This window comes from Tachyglossus aculeatus, chromosome 8 (genome assembly GCF_015852505.1).
Source record: "Tachyglossus aculeatus isolate mTacAcu1 chromosome 8, mTacAcu1.pri, whole genome shotgun sequence".
Taxonomy (NCBI): Eukaryota; Metazoa; Chordata; class Mammalia; order Monotremata; family Tachyglossidae; genus Tachyglossus; species Tachyglossus aculeatus.
Window position 1 is genome coordinate 16125541 of NC_052073.1, and position 21652 is coordinate 16147192.

General features: G+C 41.2%; 1 protein-coding gene across 1 annotated transcript in view; it reads left to right on the plus strand.

Annotated features, from left to right (window-relative positions):
* Window positions 1-21652, plus strand: part of GNAS (GNAS complex locus) — a 133688-nt gene that overhangs the window by 31792 nt on the left and 80244 nt on the right. Inside the window, exons 4-5 of the mRNA XM_038750374.1 lie at window positions 17009-17063; window positions 17148-17267. Coding sequence (XP_038606302.1) covers window positions 17009-17063; window positions 17148-17267 — 175 coding nt within the window. The remainder of the gene's footprint in view (window positions 1-17008; window positions 17064-17147; window positions 17268-21652) is intronic.

The window sequence follows — 21652 nt, forward strand, 5'->3', positions numbered from 1 at the left end:
ATCTTGTCTTTTAGGCACATTCTTCCAGCATTAATTGTGCTTTTTGAATTGTATAATGGGTCTTTCAAAAAGTCTGATTTAGGCCTTCTTCAATTAGTATTTATTGAGATGCCATGAGTGGACACTTGGTTAAATTGCAAAAAATGCCCACAGGAATAAGGGAGTAAGTAAGAAGAGCCAGGGCAAAACAAGGAAACAACCCAGAAGCCCAGTAAGTGTTTCAATCTCCCAGTCAGTCAGTGGTATTTACTGAGCATTTATGTGGGTGACTACCCTACAATAAAGTTGGTAGACCAGATTCTTGCCCAGAAGGAGTTTGCAATCTAGTTGGGAGACAGACATCTATCTAGTAAACTAGGTAAGGGAAACCTCAGGGTATAGGGAAATATATCTACATCTAGATACATTATGTCTATATATCTATCTAGATCTATCTAGATAGATATATAAGTAGATTTACATACACACATATAAGTGCTGTGGAGCTTGGGGTGGGATAAGTATCAAAGTATTAAAGGAGTACAGACCCAAGTACATAGGTCACACAGAAGGGAAGGGGAATATGCTGGGGAAGTGAGAGATCAAGGAAGCCTTCCTGAAGAAGGTATGATTTTTGTAGGGATTTGAAGATGAGGAGAGTGGTGGTCTTTCAGATATAATGGGGAAAGGAGTTCCAGGTAGGAAGGCTGATGTGAGCAAGTGTTCAATAGTGAGAGAGATGAGATTGAGGAACAGTCAGTAGGTTGGTGTTGGAGGAATGAAGTGTGTGGGTTGGGGTGTAGTGAGAAATTAGAGAGATTAGGTAGGAGGAGGAAAGTTGATTGAATTTCTCAAAGCCAATGGTTTGAAGTTTGATTCAGAGATGGATGGGTAACACCTGGAGATTTTTTGAGGCATGGGGAGATGTGTGCTTGAACAAGTTTTTAGAACAATGATCTGTGGGGCAGACTGAACTGTGCCGACTTGTACTTCCCAAGCACTTAGCATGGTGTTCTGCTCACAGTAAGTGCTCAGTAAATACAATTGAATGAATGAATGAATACTCTCTCAGGAGCTCAGTACAGTGCTATGCACACAGTAAGTGCTCAGGAAATATGAGTGGTTGATAGGTATGCCAGGTGCTTGGACCAGCATAGTAGCAGATTGGATGGAGAGGAAGGGGCAGATTCTAGAAGGTATCACCCACAGGATTTGGTGACAGAAAACTATTTAGGTTGAAAGAGATGAGTTAAGGATAATGCCAAGTTTATAGGCTTGTGAGACATCTTATGGACACACTAAAATACTTGCAACTGTACAATACATTATGCATTATTATAAGTTGCTTATTCATATTAATGCCTGACTCCCCCTCTAGATTGTAAGCTGGGCAGGGAATAGATCTGCTAATTCTGTTGTAGTCTCCCAAGTACTTAGTACAGTGCTCTGCACATAGTAGTACTCAATAAATAATAACAATAATGATGTTATTTGTTAAGTGCTTACTATGTGCAAAGCACTGTTGTAAGCGCTGGATACAGTTGATTGCCAATATTCCCCAGGATCCATAAGCCTCACCCCTCAAGTTATTAATTAGTTTGCTCCTCACTCCCTCCTCCCATCCCACTGCTTCATTCCCATTTTCCCATTCTTTCCTGTTCTGAGCAATTGTAGCCCCTTTCATGCCCAGCCTTTAAAAAAAAAAAAACTATTGACACACAGTGTTCAGGTCAGGCTAGGCATTGCTATTGCCAGCAGAAAATTGTTACTGGGTCCTAGTTGGTATTCCCCCGATGGCCAAATGCCTGGGTCCAGTTCCTGGCTCCATGCCCCAAGTAGTAGGGAGTCAGTTTAGGTTGACTTTAGTACTTTCCTCTCTTTGATCTGTGTGCTGGCTCAACCTTCTCTCTGGCTCAACAGGCCTGAGCTTTGCAGTGTCAGCAACCTTCCCTGATCTCCCTCTTCTGCTGTGGCTACAATTGGGCTGCTGTGACTGCTTCTGGCCCTGGGCCCCCCCCAGAAGCAGCCACAGGGCCCCAGAAGGCAGGAATAGCTGCAATAATCCAGGTGGGATCCCAGGGAGTGAGGTGGCTGCTGAGACCATGGAGCCTGGGCTTGGTGGCCAGCGAGGCTATTAGGTTGGAGCCCAGCAGAGACTGGTGCCAGGAAAGTAACTGTGAAGTAACTGCTTGGGGCAAGGAGTTGGGCCAAGTCTCAGACAGTCGGTCATTACAAGGGTCCCAGGAACATTTTTCTGGCTGCCTCCTCCCACTGCAAGCAGTATGTGGTTTGAGCCAGATGCCGCATATATCGTTGACTTCCAAAAAAAAAAAAAAAATTATTGGAAGGTGGAAGAAGGGTGATGGGGAAGCAAGGAGCTGAGCTGAGGATTGAGGGGTCAGGACGTGTTTTAGGGACAGGGTAGAGAATGAGAAAGAGAAATTAGGGATGTAGAGGAATATATAGTGTAATTCTTACTCTCTGTAGGACCTGGCCATCATGTAAAGTCTGCTTGTGTTTAAGTCTATATATAGGAGAGCATACGCCACGAAACAGCCATTTACTATGCAGCCAGATTTTCAAGGAATATAACCAGCTGTATTGTGCAGTATGCTAGTAGAACTTTCTGGCTTGCAGATGAAATTGTAATATGGTACGATGATGGGGATCATAAGCTTTATTTACGTTTGCCTTTTTTCCACACTAGAGGGACTTCTCCATGAGTTTTCCAAAACCTCACTCGTGTTTCTTCAAATAATCTCTGCCAATTCCTTAAATATCCAAGAATGCATATCATTAGGCCCTGTTCATTAGAAAACATCCATCTTTCTTATTCCCTGCTCTCATTAAATCATTATGCGTTTAAACTGGCATGTGAGATGCCTTAATCTAATAATTTTCTGACTACAAACCAAACTGTACGAAAACCGAGATTGCTCGATTAATGCATTTCTGCCAAAGTTTAATCCCTTTTCGGCCCTTCACGCAGTTGGATACTACCCATTTGAAATTTGAAAGTAAGCCAGTCAGGACTTTTTATTTCTTAAAGAGCGTGGATTTAGGCAGGTCTTTATCACTCAAGAAAAGAGACATTGAGCATTAATATTTTGTGATGAAGAGCAGCTTTAGATAAATTAATACAGGCATGTGAAATACAGATTTCTACAAATGTGTTCTAGCATGTATAGTGAATAATGGAAGATTTTGGAATGTCTCTGGAGGAATTCATTCATTCATTCAATTGTATTTATTGAGCGTTTACTGTGTGCAGAGCACTGTACTAAGCGCTTGAGAAGTACAAGTTGGCAACATATAGAGACGGTCCCTACCCAACAGCGGGCTCACAGTCTAGAAGGGGGAGACAGACGACAAAACAAAACATATTAACAAAATAAAATAAATAGAATAGTAAATATGTACAAGTAGAGTAATAAATATGTACAAACATATATACAGGTGCTGTGGGGAGAGGAAGGAGGTAAGGCGGGGGTGATGAGGAGGGGGAGAGGAAGGAGGGGGCTCAGTCTGGGAAGGCCTCCTGGAGGAGGTGAGCTCTCAGTAGGGCTTTGAAGGGAGGAAGAGAGCTAGCTTGGCAGATGTGCCAAGGGAGGGCATTCCGGGCCAGGGGGAGGGCATGGGTCGGGGGTCGATGGCGGGACAGGCGAGAACGAGGCACAGTGAGGAGGTTAGCGGCAGAGGAGTGGAGGGTATGGGCTGGGCTGTAGAAGGAAAGAAGGGAGGTGAGGTAGGAGGGGGTGAGGTGATGGAGAGCCTTGAAGCAGGGAGTGAGGAGTTTTTGCCTGATGTGTAGGTTGATTGGTAGCCACTGGAGGTTTTTGAGGAGGGGAGTAACATGCCCAGAGCATTTCTGCACAAAGATGATCGAGGCACAGGCGTGAAGTATAGATTGAAGTGGGGAGAGACAGGAGGATGGGAGATCAGAAAGGAGGCTGATGCCGTAATCCAGTCGGTATAGGATGAGAAGCAAGGTTACTTGAAGAATAGTAGATGTTTTTGGCTCATGTAGAACAGTTCTCATGTCTCGCTGCTGAAACCAGATGAGTGAACTTGAAATGTCACTCAGGAATTCCAGTGACTGACCTCATTCCAAAAAATGTATATATCATCTTCCTCTGAGATAGATAGGCTCATGTTGTCTTTTGGCGAGTGAAGCTGTAATAACACTAACCAAGGTGTAGTTTTAGTTCTAAGGAATTAGTCTTCTTTAGAGGGTTATGACACCAAAGGTTTTGGAGTAGCCTGTATCATTAGGGACAATGGCAGGGTTTTTCTGAGCCCTAGAGTCTAATCAGAAGGCAGCTTCTCATCCCTGTAGTTGATCAGCTGGCCATGTGGGTTACTGGCCGGAAGAGAGAGAAAAAAACTTTCTTTTCTTACTCCTTCCTACTTACACTGTGAGCCCCATGTGGGACAGGGTCTGTGTCCAACCTGATAAACTTGTATGTACTCCAGTGCTTAGAACAGTGCTTGACACGTAGTAAGCACTTAGCAAGTACCATAAACCAAAACTAACAAGACTTGCTTTCTCAGTGTGAATAATGATCCAGTCGGTGAGTAGATGGGGGAAGACTATCAGTACCGGAAAGATGAGTGGGAACCTGGGAACCTCAGGCTTAGTCAGTATCACAGTGCTCTGCACGTTATAAGCGCTCAATAAATACGATTGACGATATCACCACTGCTGCCATCTACCCCTAAGGATAATTTGCTGAGCACTGGATGCTTGATTTGGCTACAGCCACTGTAATGCATGATCTGCCTGGCTCTAGTGCATGGCCAGTATGTTTTTCGGGCCTTACCTATAAGATCGGCCATCTCCGTCCCATCTACGTAGAGGAATTCCGTCAACTTTTAGGAACAGTGTTTCGCTTCTCAGGAAGCAGGGGAAAAGACTCAGAGAAGGCACATGACTGTCAGAACCCCAGTCCGTTGGATCTTTCCATGGCAGCCACCCCTCAAAGTCCATTGCCTGACCTGCTACAACCTCCAAACTCCTCCCCACTTACTGCAGGATTGAAGAAAACAGCAGCCTTCATAACTTTTTTTAACACTCTGAAGGCCGTAGCAGTTAGGGAAAATACTCAATGCCATTGAAGAGCCTGGCAGTTGTTTTCCCCTCACAACTCCTCATAGTTGGCTTCAGGTCTCTCCACAGACTTTCTGCATCTTACATATTAACTCTCTTCTGGCTGCTCCCAAACTTTCAACTGTACCTCACTTTCAACTTTCCTACCTCTAACCACTCATACTGTTTCCTTCACCCTCTCTCCCATCTTGAGGTCCTGCCTCTTCCTGGAGGCCTTCGCCGTTTTATTCCAAACATCCTAGGTACAGCAATACAAGTTATCCTTAGCCTTTCCATAGTTTCTATCCCCGGCATTTTTGTGCATTTGTATATTTGCATATTCAATTATTTATTTTACCTTGATATATTTGTATTGTTACCTGTACCTAGCACAAAGTGATTAATAAATACCATAATTATAACATTTGTGGCCTTCCTTCTCCTACTCTTTGTGAATAATTTTAGTCTTTCACCCCCATTAGATTGTTAGCTCTACGAAGGTAGAGAAAGTGTCTTGGTTTTGTAATCCTCTTTCAAATGCTTCTCAAAGTAATATTTTCATGTGTGTTCAATAAATACCATTGGTTGAAGAGGAAGCTAAATATAGCAGGGGGTATAGAATCCAATTGGGTAATTTTCTCTTTGTCCTTACAACCCAGAGATAACTCAGGATAAAGCTTGGCCAAGACTAGTACCCTGTTGAGTCAGTTGTAGCTGTCGGTAATGAGGAAGTGTACTATTACTGTACACCTAGTAGTAGTACTCATGGTATTTAATGAGTGCCCACTGAGTGCAATGCACTGATTTAAGTGCTTAGGGAAGTACAACAGAGACATAAGACATGTTCCCTGCCTACAAGAAACCTAAATTGTAATGAAGGAGGCATGACAGAAATTACTGTACAAGAGGAAGGTATTTTGGATGCATTTTGAGATTTAATCAGTTACACTGTATTGATTTTATCGTCACCATTATCTGATAGCAAGATCTGAAAAATGTTCAGGTTAGTCTTGCTACATTTGGTGTCATGCAAGATTGACCAAGGCTTGTCACGTTCCAGACTTGCACTGTCATTGAAGCCAATGTAGCATACAAACTAATGCGGAATATCCAACTCTCTTAGGATGAAGACATGTCAGAAACTTTGAAACAACATTTAGCTAGCTCTATTATGGGAAGAAACTGCCCTTATGGGGTACTGTTCTAGGCCAAAGCAACACCTGGACTGATTTAACGAGATCAAAAGCTATGTAAAACAAAGCAGGCAGTGGATCAACAGCAAACTTGCATAATCCTCATGACACTGATACGAATGATAAAAAAGTCTAATAAGTCTAAAAGTCTAATAAGTAGAGAGATGCCAAAGATTCAAGGCTACGTAGACTGAAATTAATCAAGGATTTTTACAAAAACTGAAGGGGGTACTCTGTGTGGAATCACGTGCACAACTACCACCACACCATAAAGAATAAAAGAAACAAAGGGGGCAACTTAGGGAGAGATGGTAGCAACTGTTCGGTGATCTTCCTAACACAATTTTCACCTTTGAAGATGATGTCTGCTACCACTTAATGAAGTCACCACTGTAGTTATAGTCAGGAAGATTGGCAGAACTCCCAGATCTAATGGTATATCAGCCGAGTTCTACAAGCATGGAGGGGTTATGCTGTGAGTTAGCTACAAAGATTCTTCCTCAACTTATATTGAAGAGATATCACAGAATTGTATAGATACCATCTTTAGCTCTTGAAGATAGTTTCAGGAACCATTCAATTTCTAGTAAATAATTTAAATAGGTGTGGTTGGTTTATGCCGATGACAAGCTGGTAACAGGGTTGCCACAGATACTGCCATTTTGCTCAAAATAAGTACTCCAGGAATAGCAACATTGTGTTTTAACCGATTTACCACATTATGGTAACTTTTCTATGTTTCGTTATGTTCTATACAAGTTGCGTAATGAAAGTATAGCGGAAATGACTGTAATTAAAAAATAATATTTTCTTCACTTGACTTCTTTTTCCCAGAAGTGTTCAAATTTCTTTGCTTAAAGAGTCGAAATTTTTTTTTCTTTTTCAAGATTTATTAGCTTTGGTCCAAGATAATTTTTCTAAGCTGTCAAGTAGCATAAGTATACAACGTTCTTGTTAATAAGCATGGGCCTAGATCAGACTGGCACAGAGTTGAAACCACTCATCCTGAGCTTCCTCATCCTCCTGATGCCTAAGCCCACCGAGTAGTCAACTGGGCTGTGAGGAGGAAGAAAAGAGGAAAACGGAATGAAAACTTTTAAGCCGTCTTTTGTTTAAGTTTTACGATTTAGCGAGAAATAAAGCCTGAGCAAAATACATGTAAAGTTTTGCTTACATTTCCTGTTGAGTGCTGGCACTTATGCCGAGAGCTGGGCCAACATCGGTGCATGCTGACTGTACAGACAGAGCCCCTGGGTCTTTAAAGGGACTGCTGACTAATACGTTGATCTTGCCTCACCAGCAAAACTTTATTTTAACATTTGGAGTTTTGCTCTGCCTGTCATGCTTGAGCCAGCAAAGTCCATGTGAAGAGTTAATTAATTAATTAATGTTGGCATTTGTTAAGCGCTTACTATGTGCAAAGCACTGTTCTAAGCGCTTGAGGGGATACAAAGTGATCAGGTTGTCCCACGTGGGGCTCACAGTCTTAATCCCCATTTTACAGATGAGGTAACTGAGGCTCAGAGAAGTGAAGTGACTTGCCCACGGTCACACAGCAGACATGTGGCGGAGCCGGGATTCGAACCCACGACCTCTGACTCCAAAGCCCGTGCTCTTTCCACTGAGCCACGCTGAGCCCCAAGTTGATGGGGCTTCTTCAAGTCCAACCTGTGCGGGACTCCCTTTTTATAGTTCCTCTGGAACTATGAAAACTCATTTGCTAAGTTTAATTTTTTTTATCCTCAACAGCAGTTTGGTCTTTTGTGGACAGAAATATGAAGCTTGGTAAGATGTGGTTCCCAGTAACAGGTGTTTTGGGATCTTCTGTACGGCACTAATGCTTTGATTAGGAAACTTATTCGGAGACCCCAAGGTCTTTAAATTTAAGACTAAGGCTAGAAAATCCATAAGGGATGAAGAGTAAGCAACAGAACTTGTTAACTGAGTTTCCTGAGGCTAGATTACACTTCTTTTCCTCGTGTTGGGTGGGTGTTAGGGTTTGTACCATTCCTTAGCTATTTTCTATTTATTACCAGCATTTCATTTCTCATCTATTTTCAGTTTTTGAAGTTTGTTGGAACAAGAATGTTATCCAATCGTATTTATTGAGCGCTTACTGTGTGCAGAGCACTGTACTAAGCGCTTGGGACGTACAAGTTGGCAACATATAGAGACAGTCCCTACCCAACAGCGGGCTCACAGTCTAGAAAATGCCATAGCCATAGAAGATGCACTGACTGTTATTGAGATGATTCTTTTCCATATTAAAATTTTCAGTGTATTCATTAATATGTAATTTTTCTATTGATGGCAATGCAGGGAAAAATTAATTGCTGTAATTTCTCTTAAGAATGGGAAATGCCTGAGTTTCAGAATCCAGAATCTGGAAGCTGGTTTGTGTTGTCTCGACGTTTAGGTGGCAAAGATTTTACAAAAGACAAATAAATGAAAAATGTGACACCAAGTAGGAAAAATCAATACTTGTACTATCAGGAGTTAATCTTTAAGTGGTTGGAACTCTTGGGTACTTGAATGAGTAATATCCTCAGGATACAAACTCATCCAAAGGATATTTTACCGTTTTGTGTCTAGCCATTGAAAGTAATTTTATCTTCTGTTGATCCATTGTTATTTGAATGTCTACTTTTTCAGATTCTCTTTTTAGCAGACTGCTTTAACCAGCTTTGTATTTAGTAGTTCTGTCATTTGGTTTCAGTCTCTACTCTACTTGGTTTAATTCAAAGTGGGAAAAAAAGCAACATTCTCACTTGTAGGATTCTCTAAAAGAATGCGTAGCTCACAAAGTTGGACCATGGAGAGGATGCTCTCCTTTCGAGCCCTGGTTAACAGGCCCTTTTTCAACTTCTCTTGACTAGAGCCTATGTGATAACCTATCTAGCTAGAGAAGCAGTGTGGTCTAATGGATAGAGCAAGGGCCTGCGAGACAGAAGGACCTAGGTTCTAATCCTGGCTCTGCCGTTTATCTGCTGTGTGACCTTGGTCAAGTCACTTAACTTCTCAGTTATCCCAGTGTAAAAGTGGGATTAAAGCTGAGCTCCATTTGGGACCTGGACTACGTCTAACCTGATTAGCTTGTATCTACCCCAGTGCATAGTACAGTGCCTGGTACATACTAACCATTTAATAAATACCTTAGGAAGAGGAAGAAGAAAAAGCTAGATTATCTCTCCCCACAGCCAGCAGGCACCCACTTCATTCATTCAGTAGTATTTATTAAGCACTTAGTGTGTGCAGTGCATCGTACTAAGAGCTTGGGAGAGTACGATACAGCAATAAACAGTCACATTTCCAGCCCACAACAGGCTATGCTGTCCACAATGTAATTCCAAGAAATTAAAGCCTAATTTACTGTTTCTGCGATAGGGGCTCTTATGGGGCTCTTGTTCTCTATCGGTGGGGAAGTTAGGTTGTGATCCTGATATGGTGTGCTTTATGCTTATGGAAACTGACTCGTACAATGGAACAGGTAGTGGAATACGGTCCAAAATGATTCTCATGCCTAGAGGCTGCATCTAGGCAGTACTGCTCAGTGAATGACACACCTTCAGTGCCAGGAATGAGCCTGGAGCCACGGCTGTAGCCTGGAGTGGTAAGCAACAAAATCACCAGATTGGGAATCAGGAAACCCAGACTCTAGGACTGGCTCTGCCACTTGCCTGCTGTATAACCTTGGGCAACTCATTTAACCAACCTCTCCATGCCTCTATTTCCTCAGTAAAACGGGGATAAAATACCTGTTTGTCTTAGACTGTGATGCTTCTGTGGGACAAGGATCAGGGCCAATCTAGCCCAGTGTGGATTGCACAGTAAGTGCTTGCATCATTAGGAGATAGAAATCTGAGAGCCAGTGGAAGATAGTTTTTTTTCCCAGAATTGATGCTGTCAAGGAGAGAGTGCTGAAGATGTGATGAGCTGGCTGGGTTGCCTAAGGAGGTGTGACCTACCCAGGAAGTGGGTAGAGTCGTAATTTGCCTCCCGGGGTTGGGGGAAAAGTTGGGAAGCACCATGTTCTGAGTGACATTCTGATTCCTTCTTAAGGAAGAATGTCTAATTGGGTTAGTGGATGACCTTGTCCTCTAGGATACTAAGGCATGCTAGGTCTAATATGAGTGGTTGGCTCTAACAGGCTGAGGTGGCTGCCACTGGGGAGTTGCTTTATGAACATTCAGAACAAAGTTGGGAAATTGCAGTAGCACTCATTCATAGACCAAAGATGGGACAAACCTAGGAGTTCAAGGTTTGTGAACCCAGCTTTTACCCATCATAGGAGGCATTGTATTTCCCAAGTGCTTAATACAGTGCTCTGCACACAGTAAGTGCTCAATAAATACGATTGAATGAATGAATGAGCGTACATATCAGGGTGGGTGATGAATGGAGGCCAGATGGGTCTAGCCAGAGATGACAGGATAATGCTTCCTTCGGGGTGGTAGCACTCAGGATCCAAGTGTATGGTTGGGCATCAGATTATGAACTTCTAGCAATTTTGAAGGCTGCTAGTAGCACTTTTTGTCACCTCCATTGTGTTCGGGTTTGTCAGTCTCAATCCTTTCATCTGTCTTCTTATCCTAAGAAGTATTAGCCCTTCCAGTTCGGAGTGCCGGGGTCCATTGTACTTTGAAAGCAGCTCTGATACCCAATGGAAGGGGATTCAGCTATGACCCCCCTGGCACTGAAGGTGTGTCATTCACTGAGCAGTACTGCCTAGATGCAGCCTCTAGGCATGAGAATCATTTTGGACCGTATTCCACTACCTGTTCCATTGTACGAGTCAGTTTCCATAAGCATAAAGCACACCATATCAGGATCGCAACCTAACTTCCCCACCGATAGAGAACAAGAGCCCCATAAGAGCCCCTATCGCAGAAACAGTAAATTAGGCTTTAATTTCTTGGAATTACATTGTGGACAGCATAGCCTGTTGTGGGCTGGAAATGTGACTGTTTATTGCTGTATCGTACTCTCCCAAGCTCTTAGTACAATGCACTGCACACAGTAAGTGCTTAATAAATACTACTGAATGAATGAAGTGGGTGCCTGCTGGCTGTGGGGAGAGATAATCTAGCTTTTTTTCCTTCCTCTTCCTAAGGTATTTATTAAGTGGTTAGTATGTACTAGGCACTGTACTATGCACTGGGGTAGATACAAGCTAATCAGGTTAGACGTTATTCATTCATTCAGTTGTATTTATTGAGCACTCACTGTGTGCAGAGCACTGTACTAAGCACTTACTACAGTGTTCTGTACCCAGTAAGTGTTCAATAAATACTATTGGCTGGTGGTCATTTTTGTAATTATTGGGAGGCATTACTGACATGGTGAGAATGCTGAACTAGGTTAATAGTGCCCCATTTGTGCCTGAGCTTCGGGATGAGTGGACTGGAGAGTGGTATACCAGAGTTTTCCCCAACCCATTTGCCCATCAAGTATTCCCACCACTTGTCCTCTGTGTGATATTAGGCGTCATATAACTTGTCTGGGCCTCCATTTCCTCATTGCAAAGTGGGTATTAAATACCTATTTTTTCTCCCACTTCATCTTGAACCCCATGTAGGACATGGACAGTGTTCAACCTGATTATATTGTGTGTACCCACATAGTAAGTGCTTAGAGTACCACAGTTGTTGTAATCATTCTTATTCAGTTAAAGGAAGTTCTATATGCTCTTCTAACTATATCGTCACCATCAATGGTGTTTGAGTGCTTACTATCTGCAGAACACTGTATTAAATACTTGGGAGAGTACAGTACACTATACTTCACTCTCAATTCTCTATTCCTCATTCTCAACTCTCCCTCCTTCATATCTGCCACTTAGGCCTTTACCCTGGTTTGGATATCTTTCCCTCCCTGCAAAAGACAGACCACAGCTCTTTGTATATTCAAAGTCCTCCTAAAATCCCCCATCCTCCAAAAATCTGTCCCTAATTAATTTTCCTGCACCCTGAGTCATATCTTCCTTTCCACCAACTCTAGCACTTATGAACTTGTTTACGTAGTCTTTAGCATTCATTTACATTTATATAATAAATTATTTATTTTGACCCTCTGGGTGTGACTCATTTTCTGTTTGTACTAGCCCCTCTTAGGATGTAACTTCCTTATGGGGCAGGGAACATGTTGCTTCCCTGTACTCATGAGGCCTCACAGTGTACCATGCCAAGTGCTCAATCGCTGTTGCTACTACTACTACTACTATATTACCACAACCACCACTCTTCCTTTTTGAAAAAAATTATCTTTTGTACTACCTCATCTCAAAAAGAGGAGAGTCATCATCTCAGAGCTCTTCCTCTTGAAGGTCAACTCTGTGTCTGTGTATAATGTCAGCCAGTTTGTTTTCCAAGTGTGCTAGGTTTGTGGCCGTGAAGTACATCTGTTGTGTGGCCCATACTTATACTAAGAATTTCTTCCCACATTGCATCAGAGCAGTCTGCTGCTTGGAGAGGAAGAAAATGTGGTCACCTGATTGTCAGCCTGCATCTTGGCCTTCTTTCTTTTGTAGCCTGTCTAGGAAGGTTAGCAGGCTAGACAGACTTTTCTCCCATCTAGACTGCTAATTAGCAGCCAGGTGCCTGGCAGAGACCAAACGCTTTGGGCTTTGAGGTTCCTGTGTGGTTGCCCAGTTCATGGCTGATGCATTTGTGGTTACTAACCGGATGGTCTATAGCAGCTGGAGAAATTACTTTTTCCGCTATTGTGATGACTTCCTAAAGCATAAGGTCACTGGTATACACCTCCTAAAGTAATGTCTGATCTTTGGAAATTGCCCACTGTCACACTCATCAGAACACAAGTCTCCCCATCTTCAAAAGCCCTCCTGAAATCCTACTGTATCCCATCTTCCCTGTTTAATTCCAGGACTCCAAGTCATGTTCAGGTTCTAGATAGGCCAGGAAGAGGTCCTGGATCCTCTGGAGAAAGAGTGGAGTGTATCAGATGGTGGTAGTGAAGAAAAATGCACACAATACATCATCCTGACCACCTGGAAGTCCAGGAGTCAAACATGATGAGAAGCCATGTGGATTTGTTGCCTTTTGGTGGGTTGGGGGAGAGAGACTGAGTTTTCTGTGCCTGTTAATTGCCTTGTTGGTAATTCATTGTCATTTTTCAACTTAACGCCCTGTATTCTGGCCTTCATCTCAATGCCACAATCAGGTGACATGTTTGTAGGTGGTCAGATGGGATGCTAGGGTATGCTGACTTCCAGTACAAATGCTTGATGTTATTGAACTCACGCATCTCCTCTTGCAATTTGGTCGCTATGTCTTGTCTCTGAATAGAGTCTTGGAATTAATGTTGGAGCGGCTTTTATAGTGGGTCCAATATTTCCTTCTTAAAATTTTCCGTTGGTTTTGAGATTTTCCCTACTCTCAGGTTAACCGTGGACCAGGCTTTCCAGGTGTTGGCATTGATTCTTGGGAAGTGAGTGTTGGTCTCTACACCTTTGGCGATTTTTGGATCTCCAGAGGCTTTTTCCTCTTGGACTTGCAACTGCAAATGGCATGGCATTTTTCTCTAGAGTTCGGAGGAATGTTCACCAGAGCAGTGTACACCTCAGGGCTTTGGTATTTAGCCCATTAGGTTTCTTGGCTTCATAACTTGGGAGCTACTTTTTTACCCTATTTGTTGGTTTCAGCTGTGGCCCTCTGGTATAGAATCTTGAAGTTACAGCTGTGTGCAAAGCATTGTAGTGCTTGAGAGTATTGGAATTAATTGGGGAAGGCTTGATGGAGGTAATGAGGTTTTAGGAGGGCTTTGAAGATTGGGAGAGTAATGATCTAGTAGCTATATATATGTAGTGGGAGGAAGGCCCAGGTAGGAGAAAGACTAAGGTGTGAGAGTTGAAATTTAGGTAGGGAGATCAGGAGAACAGTGTGTGGAAGGAGAGGGTCCAGGTAGGAGGAAGAGGCTAAGCAAGAGATCAGTGGTGGGAGAGATGAGAATAAGGCACAAGACGTAGGTTGGCTTGGGAGGAGCGAAGCATGCTAGCTGGGTTGTAGACGAAGAATTAAGAAGATAAGTGGGAAGGAACTGATCGGATGCCTTAAAAGCCAAATGCTCAGAAGTTGCTGTTTGATGCGAAGATAAATGGGAAATCATTGGAGGTTTTTAGGAGTGGGGAGAAATGGGCAGAACAGTGTTTTAGAAAAATGATATGGGCAGCAAAGTGAGGTATGGACTGGAGATGCTGGAGGCAGGAAGATATAATACAGTTGTCAAGTTGGGCTATGACAAATGCTTGGGCCAGTGTAGTCGCAGTTTAGATGGAGAGGAAGGGGTGGGTTTTGAAGATGTTGTGAAAAAAGGAACAGCAGGAGTTAGTGACTGAATATACGGGTTGAATGAGATGAAAAGTCAGGGATATAGTAAGGGTTCAGGCTTGTAATAAGACCTGTAACAAGTGTTCATGGAACTTCACAGTAGCCAAACTTGCCTCCTGCCCCAGTTGCTTTCTCGGAAGGCATGTGGCTGGCTCACCGGCACTTTTCTCGGTGTGTGTGGTGCCGTGTGCCTGGCAGAGGGACTAATCTTTTCTCTGGCTTACGAAGGAGTTGAGCGCTTTCTTCGTCTGGCTTGACTGGTCTCCCCTTGGTGCTACTGCTTTTTGTTGTTGTTGTTTTGGTTTTGGCTATTTTTGCTGTGGGTGGGCAGTGCATTCAGGGAGATAATGGGGACAAGAGCAGCTCCAGGGCACCCTGCTGTTGGAGAGCCGTAGAACTGGCATCATGGCTCTTGCACAGCCCCTTTCTGTCTTATGGAGGCAAGATAGACCAGCTATTTCCTGCCCAGTTTCCTGTGAAGCTAATGGCTGGACCCCCATAATCTGTGGATTTTGTGTCTCTATCCACCCTGGCCAAACCTGATTCCAAAACACACTTTATCTGGCCTTTGAACCATAGGTTTGTGATGCCAGTAGTACCTTCTGCTTCTATAAGAGCCAGTTCTGTGTAGCTGAGAGATGTGACCAACCGTATAATTTCGGTACAAGCAGATCATTTACAATGTCTAGCAAAATCAATTTTCTTACACATAAAGACTTGCCACCTGCTCTTTCAAGGACATAGCACTCATTTTTATTCCTTTAATTTGATTCTTTCCTTTCTTAGGTTTTTGGAATTGGGTAGAATAATAGCTAGTGATAATCATTCCAATAATTGTAAACAGTTATTAAAAGAATAAGTCTATTAGGAGATATTTTTATTTTTATTCCGAAATAACCCCCTCCATCCCCCAAAATTTAGTTACCTCTTGAACAGTGAAGTAACTTGTTTAAAATAACTTTCTAGTAATAGAACCCTAATTTAAAAGGCACTGAAATGAGGGTTCTGACTTGCTCTCCATTGACAATATTCTAGTATAGTTCAGAAAATATTTACTGCTATTATATATTTGCATTTGTTTTCTGAAAACAGTTAACTTGTTAGAGGGTAAAATATAATTTTATAAAAAATAGAATTGTCCTGGGTCAAAGATAGCTTATGACTTAATATTTAGTAAGCATATATGCAATTATTAGACCTAAAGTATATTATTAAATGCACTGTATAAGCACACCTATGAGGAGAATTGCAATATTGAGAGGTAGTTTTTAGCTCAGATTGCTCACCTGATTTGTGGTTTCTAATTCCATATGGGAAATCTTTCTCTTCGGTAAACTAGTTAGGTTATATTATTTGAAGTGCTTATAAAACAGTTGGCTCAGCAACCTTGAATTTAGCTATTTTGAGATTGAAAGCAACCAGTTTTTCTTCTTCACCATATTTATTCCCAAAGGAGAAGGAGAAATTGAAAAATGCCAGAAATATCATTCAGTAGCATAATAAAACCTGATTCACACCCAGTGAACTAATCCACAAACAACGAATCTCAAATAATTCCCACCTCAGAATCTTTCCATGGGTCTCAAACATTCCATCACAGCACCCCACAATTTAGTTGTGTTCCTTTTGTGGTAGCCAGTATAAACACTGATATTTCTAAAATTATGATGGATTTTGTTACTTTAGGATGTGTATTTGCAAGTAAAAACTAAACTTGTTAAAAATAGATAATGTTCATCCTTTAGTTGTGTTGAAACCTTGATTTTTACATTGTTTGCCATAATCTAGAATGCATTTGAGGATTGCTTCATAATCTGCATTATAGAGGGGATAGGATAAATTAGCAGATTTATTTGGGTGAAATAAAGTTTCATAGGTATTGTGTGTGTATGTGTGTCACTGACTTGTATTTGAATCTCATAGGATAGGTGGAAATTTTCAATCTGTGGTTTTATCCCTTTGTTTGATTGATTTCATTTACTGATATCTGAAGTTGCTTTCTTCCACGAATGGTATTTTGAATGGTATTTCCAAGTCTTATTAACTTTCACTTTTCCATTTTAGTTCATTACGTCTTGTTTTGGATTTAAAAGCAGTCTCCCGTTAATATAAATCTCAGTGCCCAAATGAATCCAGATCAGTTCTAGCAAGACACTGCTGTTTTACCATGATAGTGAATTTCTTAATGATTAATTTTATGTGATTACTTAAATCCTAAAATGATAAGAACGTTTTCTCATTTGTTCAGGTTTAACTAAAATGAAAATTGGTAGTCTAGCATTATAAAGCAGCCTTTTCAATCAATTGCTTGATTCTGTTGTTTACTGTTGTTATAAATTTGTTGTTTATTAGTAAGCTACAAACATTTTGAAACCCAACATCCTCTTTTTTTCTTTTGTTTACAGGGAGAAAAAAATGAAAATTCAAGATATTAAAAATAATATTAAAGAAGCTATTGAGGTAAAAATGCATGGTTTTTTTAGCATTTAAAGCAATCATATTTTACTGATTACTTACTAAGTAAAGTCTCTTGTCTTTTTGCAGACAATAGTAACAGCAATGGGTAATTTGGCACCTCCTGTTGAGCTAGCAAATCCAGAGAACCAGTTTCGAATTGACTATATCTTGAATTTAGCTAACCAGATAGACTTTGATTTTCCATCGGTAAGTAAAGATTTTATTTCTCTTAAAGTTAGGTTTTTGGTATTTCATCTTCTTAACCATTTTCCCTGTTGTTAAATTACATGAGTTCGATTTTTGTGCTTGGTTGAAGAGGGTACAGGTGTGTTACTGAAGCCAAACAAGAGGGCTTGCACACACTGTATTTTCTGGGTCTGTGTAGCAGATCTCCTACCAACCACCTCTAATCAGCCTACGAGGGTGACTCTTGGTGGAGGGAGGAATGTTCATTCTTTCCGTCTAATAGTTGTGATTTGGGGGTAATCACAAGGTAAACAGATTAGATATTGTCCATGGTCTGCTTAAGATGGGACATCTGGTTATTTTAAGGTAACATGTGGCGAGGCCACTCCTGAAAACCAGAAGTATAACAGTGCAGTTTTCCCTAGCTAGTAAGGAATATTCGAAGGTGTCAAGATCTCTTTGAAATTATCTTCATGACTATACAGTAGGAAAGCTAGAAAAACACTCTCCCCAAATTAACTTAAGAAACAGGGGGAGTGATTTGATACAGAGGTAAATTTGCATTGTGATGGAGACTCCTATTTGGGAATAACTGGTGAACCTTGCTCCTGAGACTTCAAAACCAACAGCCTGAGTGGAGGAATGGTCGCACTAGTGGTTTGCTCAGTGCCACTTAAATGCTTTCTTCTTTGCCAGGCATATTTCTGCTGAGGCAGAGCATGCAGTGAGTAAGTTGGCCAAGTGCAGCAAAGGTATTAAGTCTGGTTTACAATAATTGGATCATTTTTCTGCCACCTATTTCTTTTAGATTTTAGCTCAAAATATGCTGACACTGTCTCATCTTTCTGAGTTAGGCACAATTTATTTAGTAAGTTCCGCCCACACTTAGTATTACCATTACAGTTGATAATTTGATCACACTTGGTATGTCTCTATGTTATTTGGCACAGTGGAAGCAGGGAATTTAAAGAGCAAGCCATCAAGTTTAGGTAGGTTTTCTAGTTCTAAATAGCCTGTGGAAATTCTGTTTCACTTTTAATTAGAGTCCATAGTGGGCTTTTTTTTTTTGGTTTTGTTTTTTTTTAGAAGTTTACGTGAATTGGCCATTTCTCTTCTGGTATTTTTCCCTTGGCTTCTAATTCCCAAGAGGCTATAGTTCTTTACAAGTCAGATATGCAGTGAATTCTCAGTTTTATCTGGAGAGGACTAACTTATTCCCAGTACATTTCCGCATCTATTTGTGGCTTGGGGTAATAAATCTTAAGAAGGACTTGATTTGTTGCCAGAGACTTTCTGAATGGATAGTAAAGTACTTTGAAACAGGGTGTCAGTGTTTCATTTAGGTGACCAGGGTTAGTTTAGATACGGGCTCCCAGTGGGGCAGAGTCAGGATGGGATTAAGGTAAGAGCAAGGGACAAAGACATATCCAGTCCCTGGATGGTGGCTGCGTGAATGTGCAGATCTGAGCGTGGACGGTGGGCTTACAAACACAAATCCATAGGGCCAGAGAAGTGGAGCCAGCGACACCCAAATGGGGGTAAGGAAGAAAACCCATAGATAGGCATATAGGGCCAAGGGGGTTACAAGGAGTGATGGCCCTTTTTATTTGCCACTGGAGTTGCTGCTCCTGCTTTAGGACCTATTCTTCACAAGATTAGTTGGCCATTGTGAAAGGTGTCAAATGCCCTGAACTGAACCTGCAGACGTTTTTTGCCGAATTTTTGGCTAAAATCCAAGTTTCCAGTCTCTACAAAGCAGCCATGTCTGGGGTTTTTGTGTGTGTTTTTTTTTTGTTTTTGGTTTTTTGTTTTGGTTTGTTGTGGGGAATTTTCATAGTTTAAGTGTGGAGATTTGGTCCAATTGGGTTTTCCCTTTTCTTAATTAAGTTTCTCCTATTCATCAGTTTAGCTGTAACTGAAGAACTGGCATGTGGATTGTTAAATTAGCCAACTATAAAAAAAAATACTATTTACTGAGGGGTGTTCCTCCATCCTCACTTGTTCAAACATACAACTGCTATTTTTCATCATGGAGAATTCTCAATCTTCTGTGGGAGCCTATCTCTTTTGTTATATCGTTCAGTGTGGTTAAAAAAAAAGGATGAGGACCCACAGTCAGCCGTCTCTAGTGTCATGTGCCCTGCTGCTCTGGTCCCTTACAGATCTGAATCTGTGGCAGAATCTATGCCTCACCTAGTTCCTTTGAACTTCCAAAAGATTTAAAAATTGACCTTAGGAACACTCTGATATCTCTCATTTGGGGAAAGTGAAAGTGGGTGTATGCATGCTTCTGGTGCCATTATTACAATCTTGTACTAATAATAATGACATTTTACTAAGCATTTAGTATGTCCCAAACACCCAATTCAACACTGGTGTAGATACCAGATAGGTAGATCCAAAACAGTCTCTGTTTTATACAGGGCTTACAGTCTAAGATGGAAAAAGAATAGGCCTTTTTCCCCATTTTACAGATGAGAACATTAAGGCCAAGGGAAGTGAAATTACATGCCCAAGATCACACAACAAATAAGTGGCAGAATTGTAACTAGAATATGTGTCTCCTGACTCCCAATCTTGAACTCCATCCACTGAACTACATTAACTCCCTTCTAAAAGATGTGAAATGTCAAGTGAGAGGAATGGGGCCTTCTCAGAATGAGATAAAGGCTAGTACGAAACTAGTCTTCAAGATATGGGCTCAGTCGTTAAAGCCAAAAATGACGGTTTTACCTGCCTCTACTCTCAGACGTTCAGTGACTGGTGGAGCTCCAGGGAATGAATAAACTTATTCAGATAAGTTTTTAACACTGTCTAGAAAGTGCCCTTCCAGATGTTAATCTTTGAGGTTCATTTAATTTATTTTCAACTCCTTTAAGTTACAGACCATGTTAGTTTAACTTTTTGTGCCTTGCCTTGACAGTCCCACAGCAAGAACCTCCAGGGGTTGCCCATATCCGTAATTTATTTTAATGTCTGTCTTCCTCTCTAGACTGTAAGCTCCTTGTACACAGAGAAAGCATCAACCAATTCTATTATATTAAATTCCCCCAAGTGCTTTGTTTGTGCTCTGCACACAAAAAGCGTTCAACAAATACCATTGATTGAGTTCCAGAGGGGTGTGAACATCATTCTGAGTTGAAGATAGGTGTTACCAAAATGGATGATACAGCTTCATCCTTAGCCTCACCTCTCAGGTACATTTAGAGGGCATGAGCTCTATGATTGTGTTTGCGTATGTTGAAGTGCTCCTACACTAACTGCTTTATAACTGCAATAAGTCCGTGCTTATGACTTCCAAGTGTGTCTTAGGAAGAAATAGATTTCATAAAAATAGTACCATGGTCTAAATTACCCCCAAAGCAGATTTAATTTTTGTGATATATAGTAGTAGTAGTGAGGCTGTTGCACTCTCAACTCAGTGAGCAAAGGGCATGTTTGGTGAGGAATGAAGGGGAAGAACATTATCTGAATGTGTGGCTTAAAGCCAGAATTCAAGAGAGCGGGTTCAGAATGATTTGAGAAGAGGGAATTCAGAGCCCTGAAAAGAACAGAACAGAAGAGGCGAAAAGTAATGGGAAGTTTTCAAAGTGGTATAGTTGAGTGGGTAGACAGGAGATAAAGGTAACATCTTAGATTCTTCATAAATTCTTGGCAGGTTTTAGCTAGTTTCATAGTAATTTAAGACAACCACTTCCCTTCACACCATTTATTCAAAGAAAAGGTATTCATAAAGCCATCGGAAACATACTCTACATTTAGATATAGCAGTTATATTCTTTTTGGCATGGATTTGAATTTTCCTTTAGACAAACAAGCATCTCAGGTAAAAACATAACAGTGGTTCAAGAGGAGGTGGAGGAGGAGGGTAAAGTCATCAATGAACAGTTGCTAGAGACAAAGTTGGGAATGCTCCTGTGAGTAGGGAAAATGTCTACCAATTCTGTTGTACTCTCTCAAACAGTTAATACAGTGCTCTGCACACAGTAAGTGCTCAATAAATGCTACTGATTGAGTAGAAAAGGTACATTTTAAAATAAATCAATTTCAGGGAGGGCTGTCATCACATGATCTTTTCAAGCATCCACAATGGACCATTTGATAAATCTAGAGATTGTACGTTTTTATATTCGTAAGAGTAACCTAAATCATGTAATCATTGTTCAAAAGAAATCGCTTTTGGGAGGTATTAAACGGTATGGGGCTCAGATAAAGATGTGTGAGAGGAAGAATGAATGTCCAGAAGAAGGTAAATAAAAGCATTTCTTTAAAATGTGGGGTTAATAGCACAGCTTTTAATGTTTTATTAACTCCAAAAACATAACTTAAGAACATTGGCAGTGTAATTCCAGGTCAGACCATGTTCCGTTCTCTGACAGTGGCACCAAAGAAGCTCTGAAGAACAG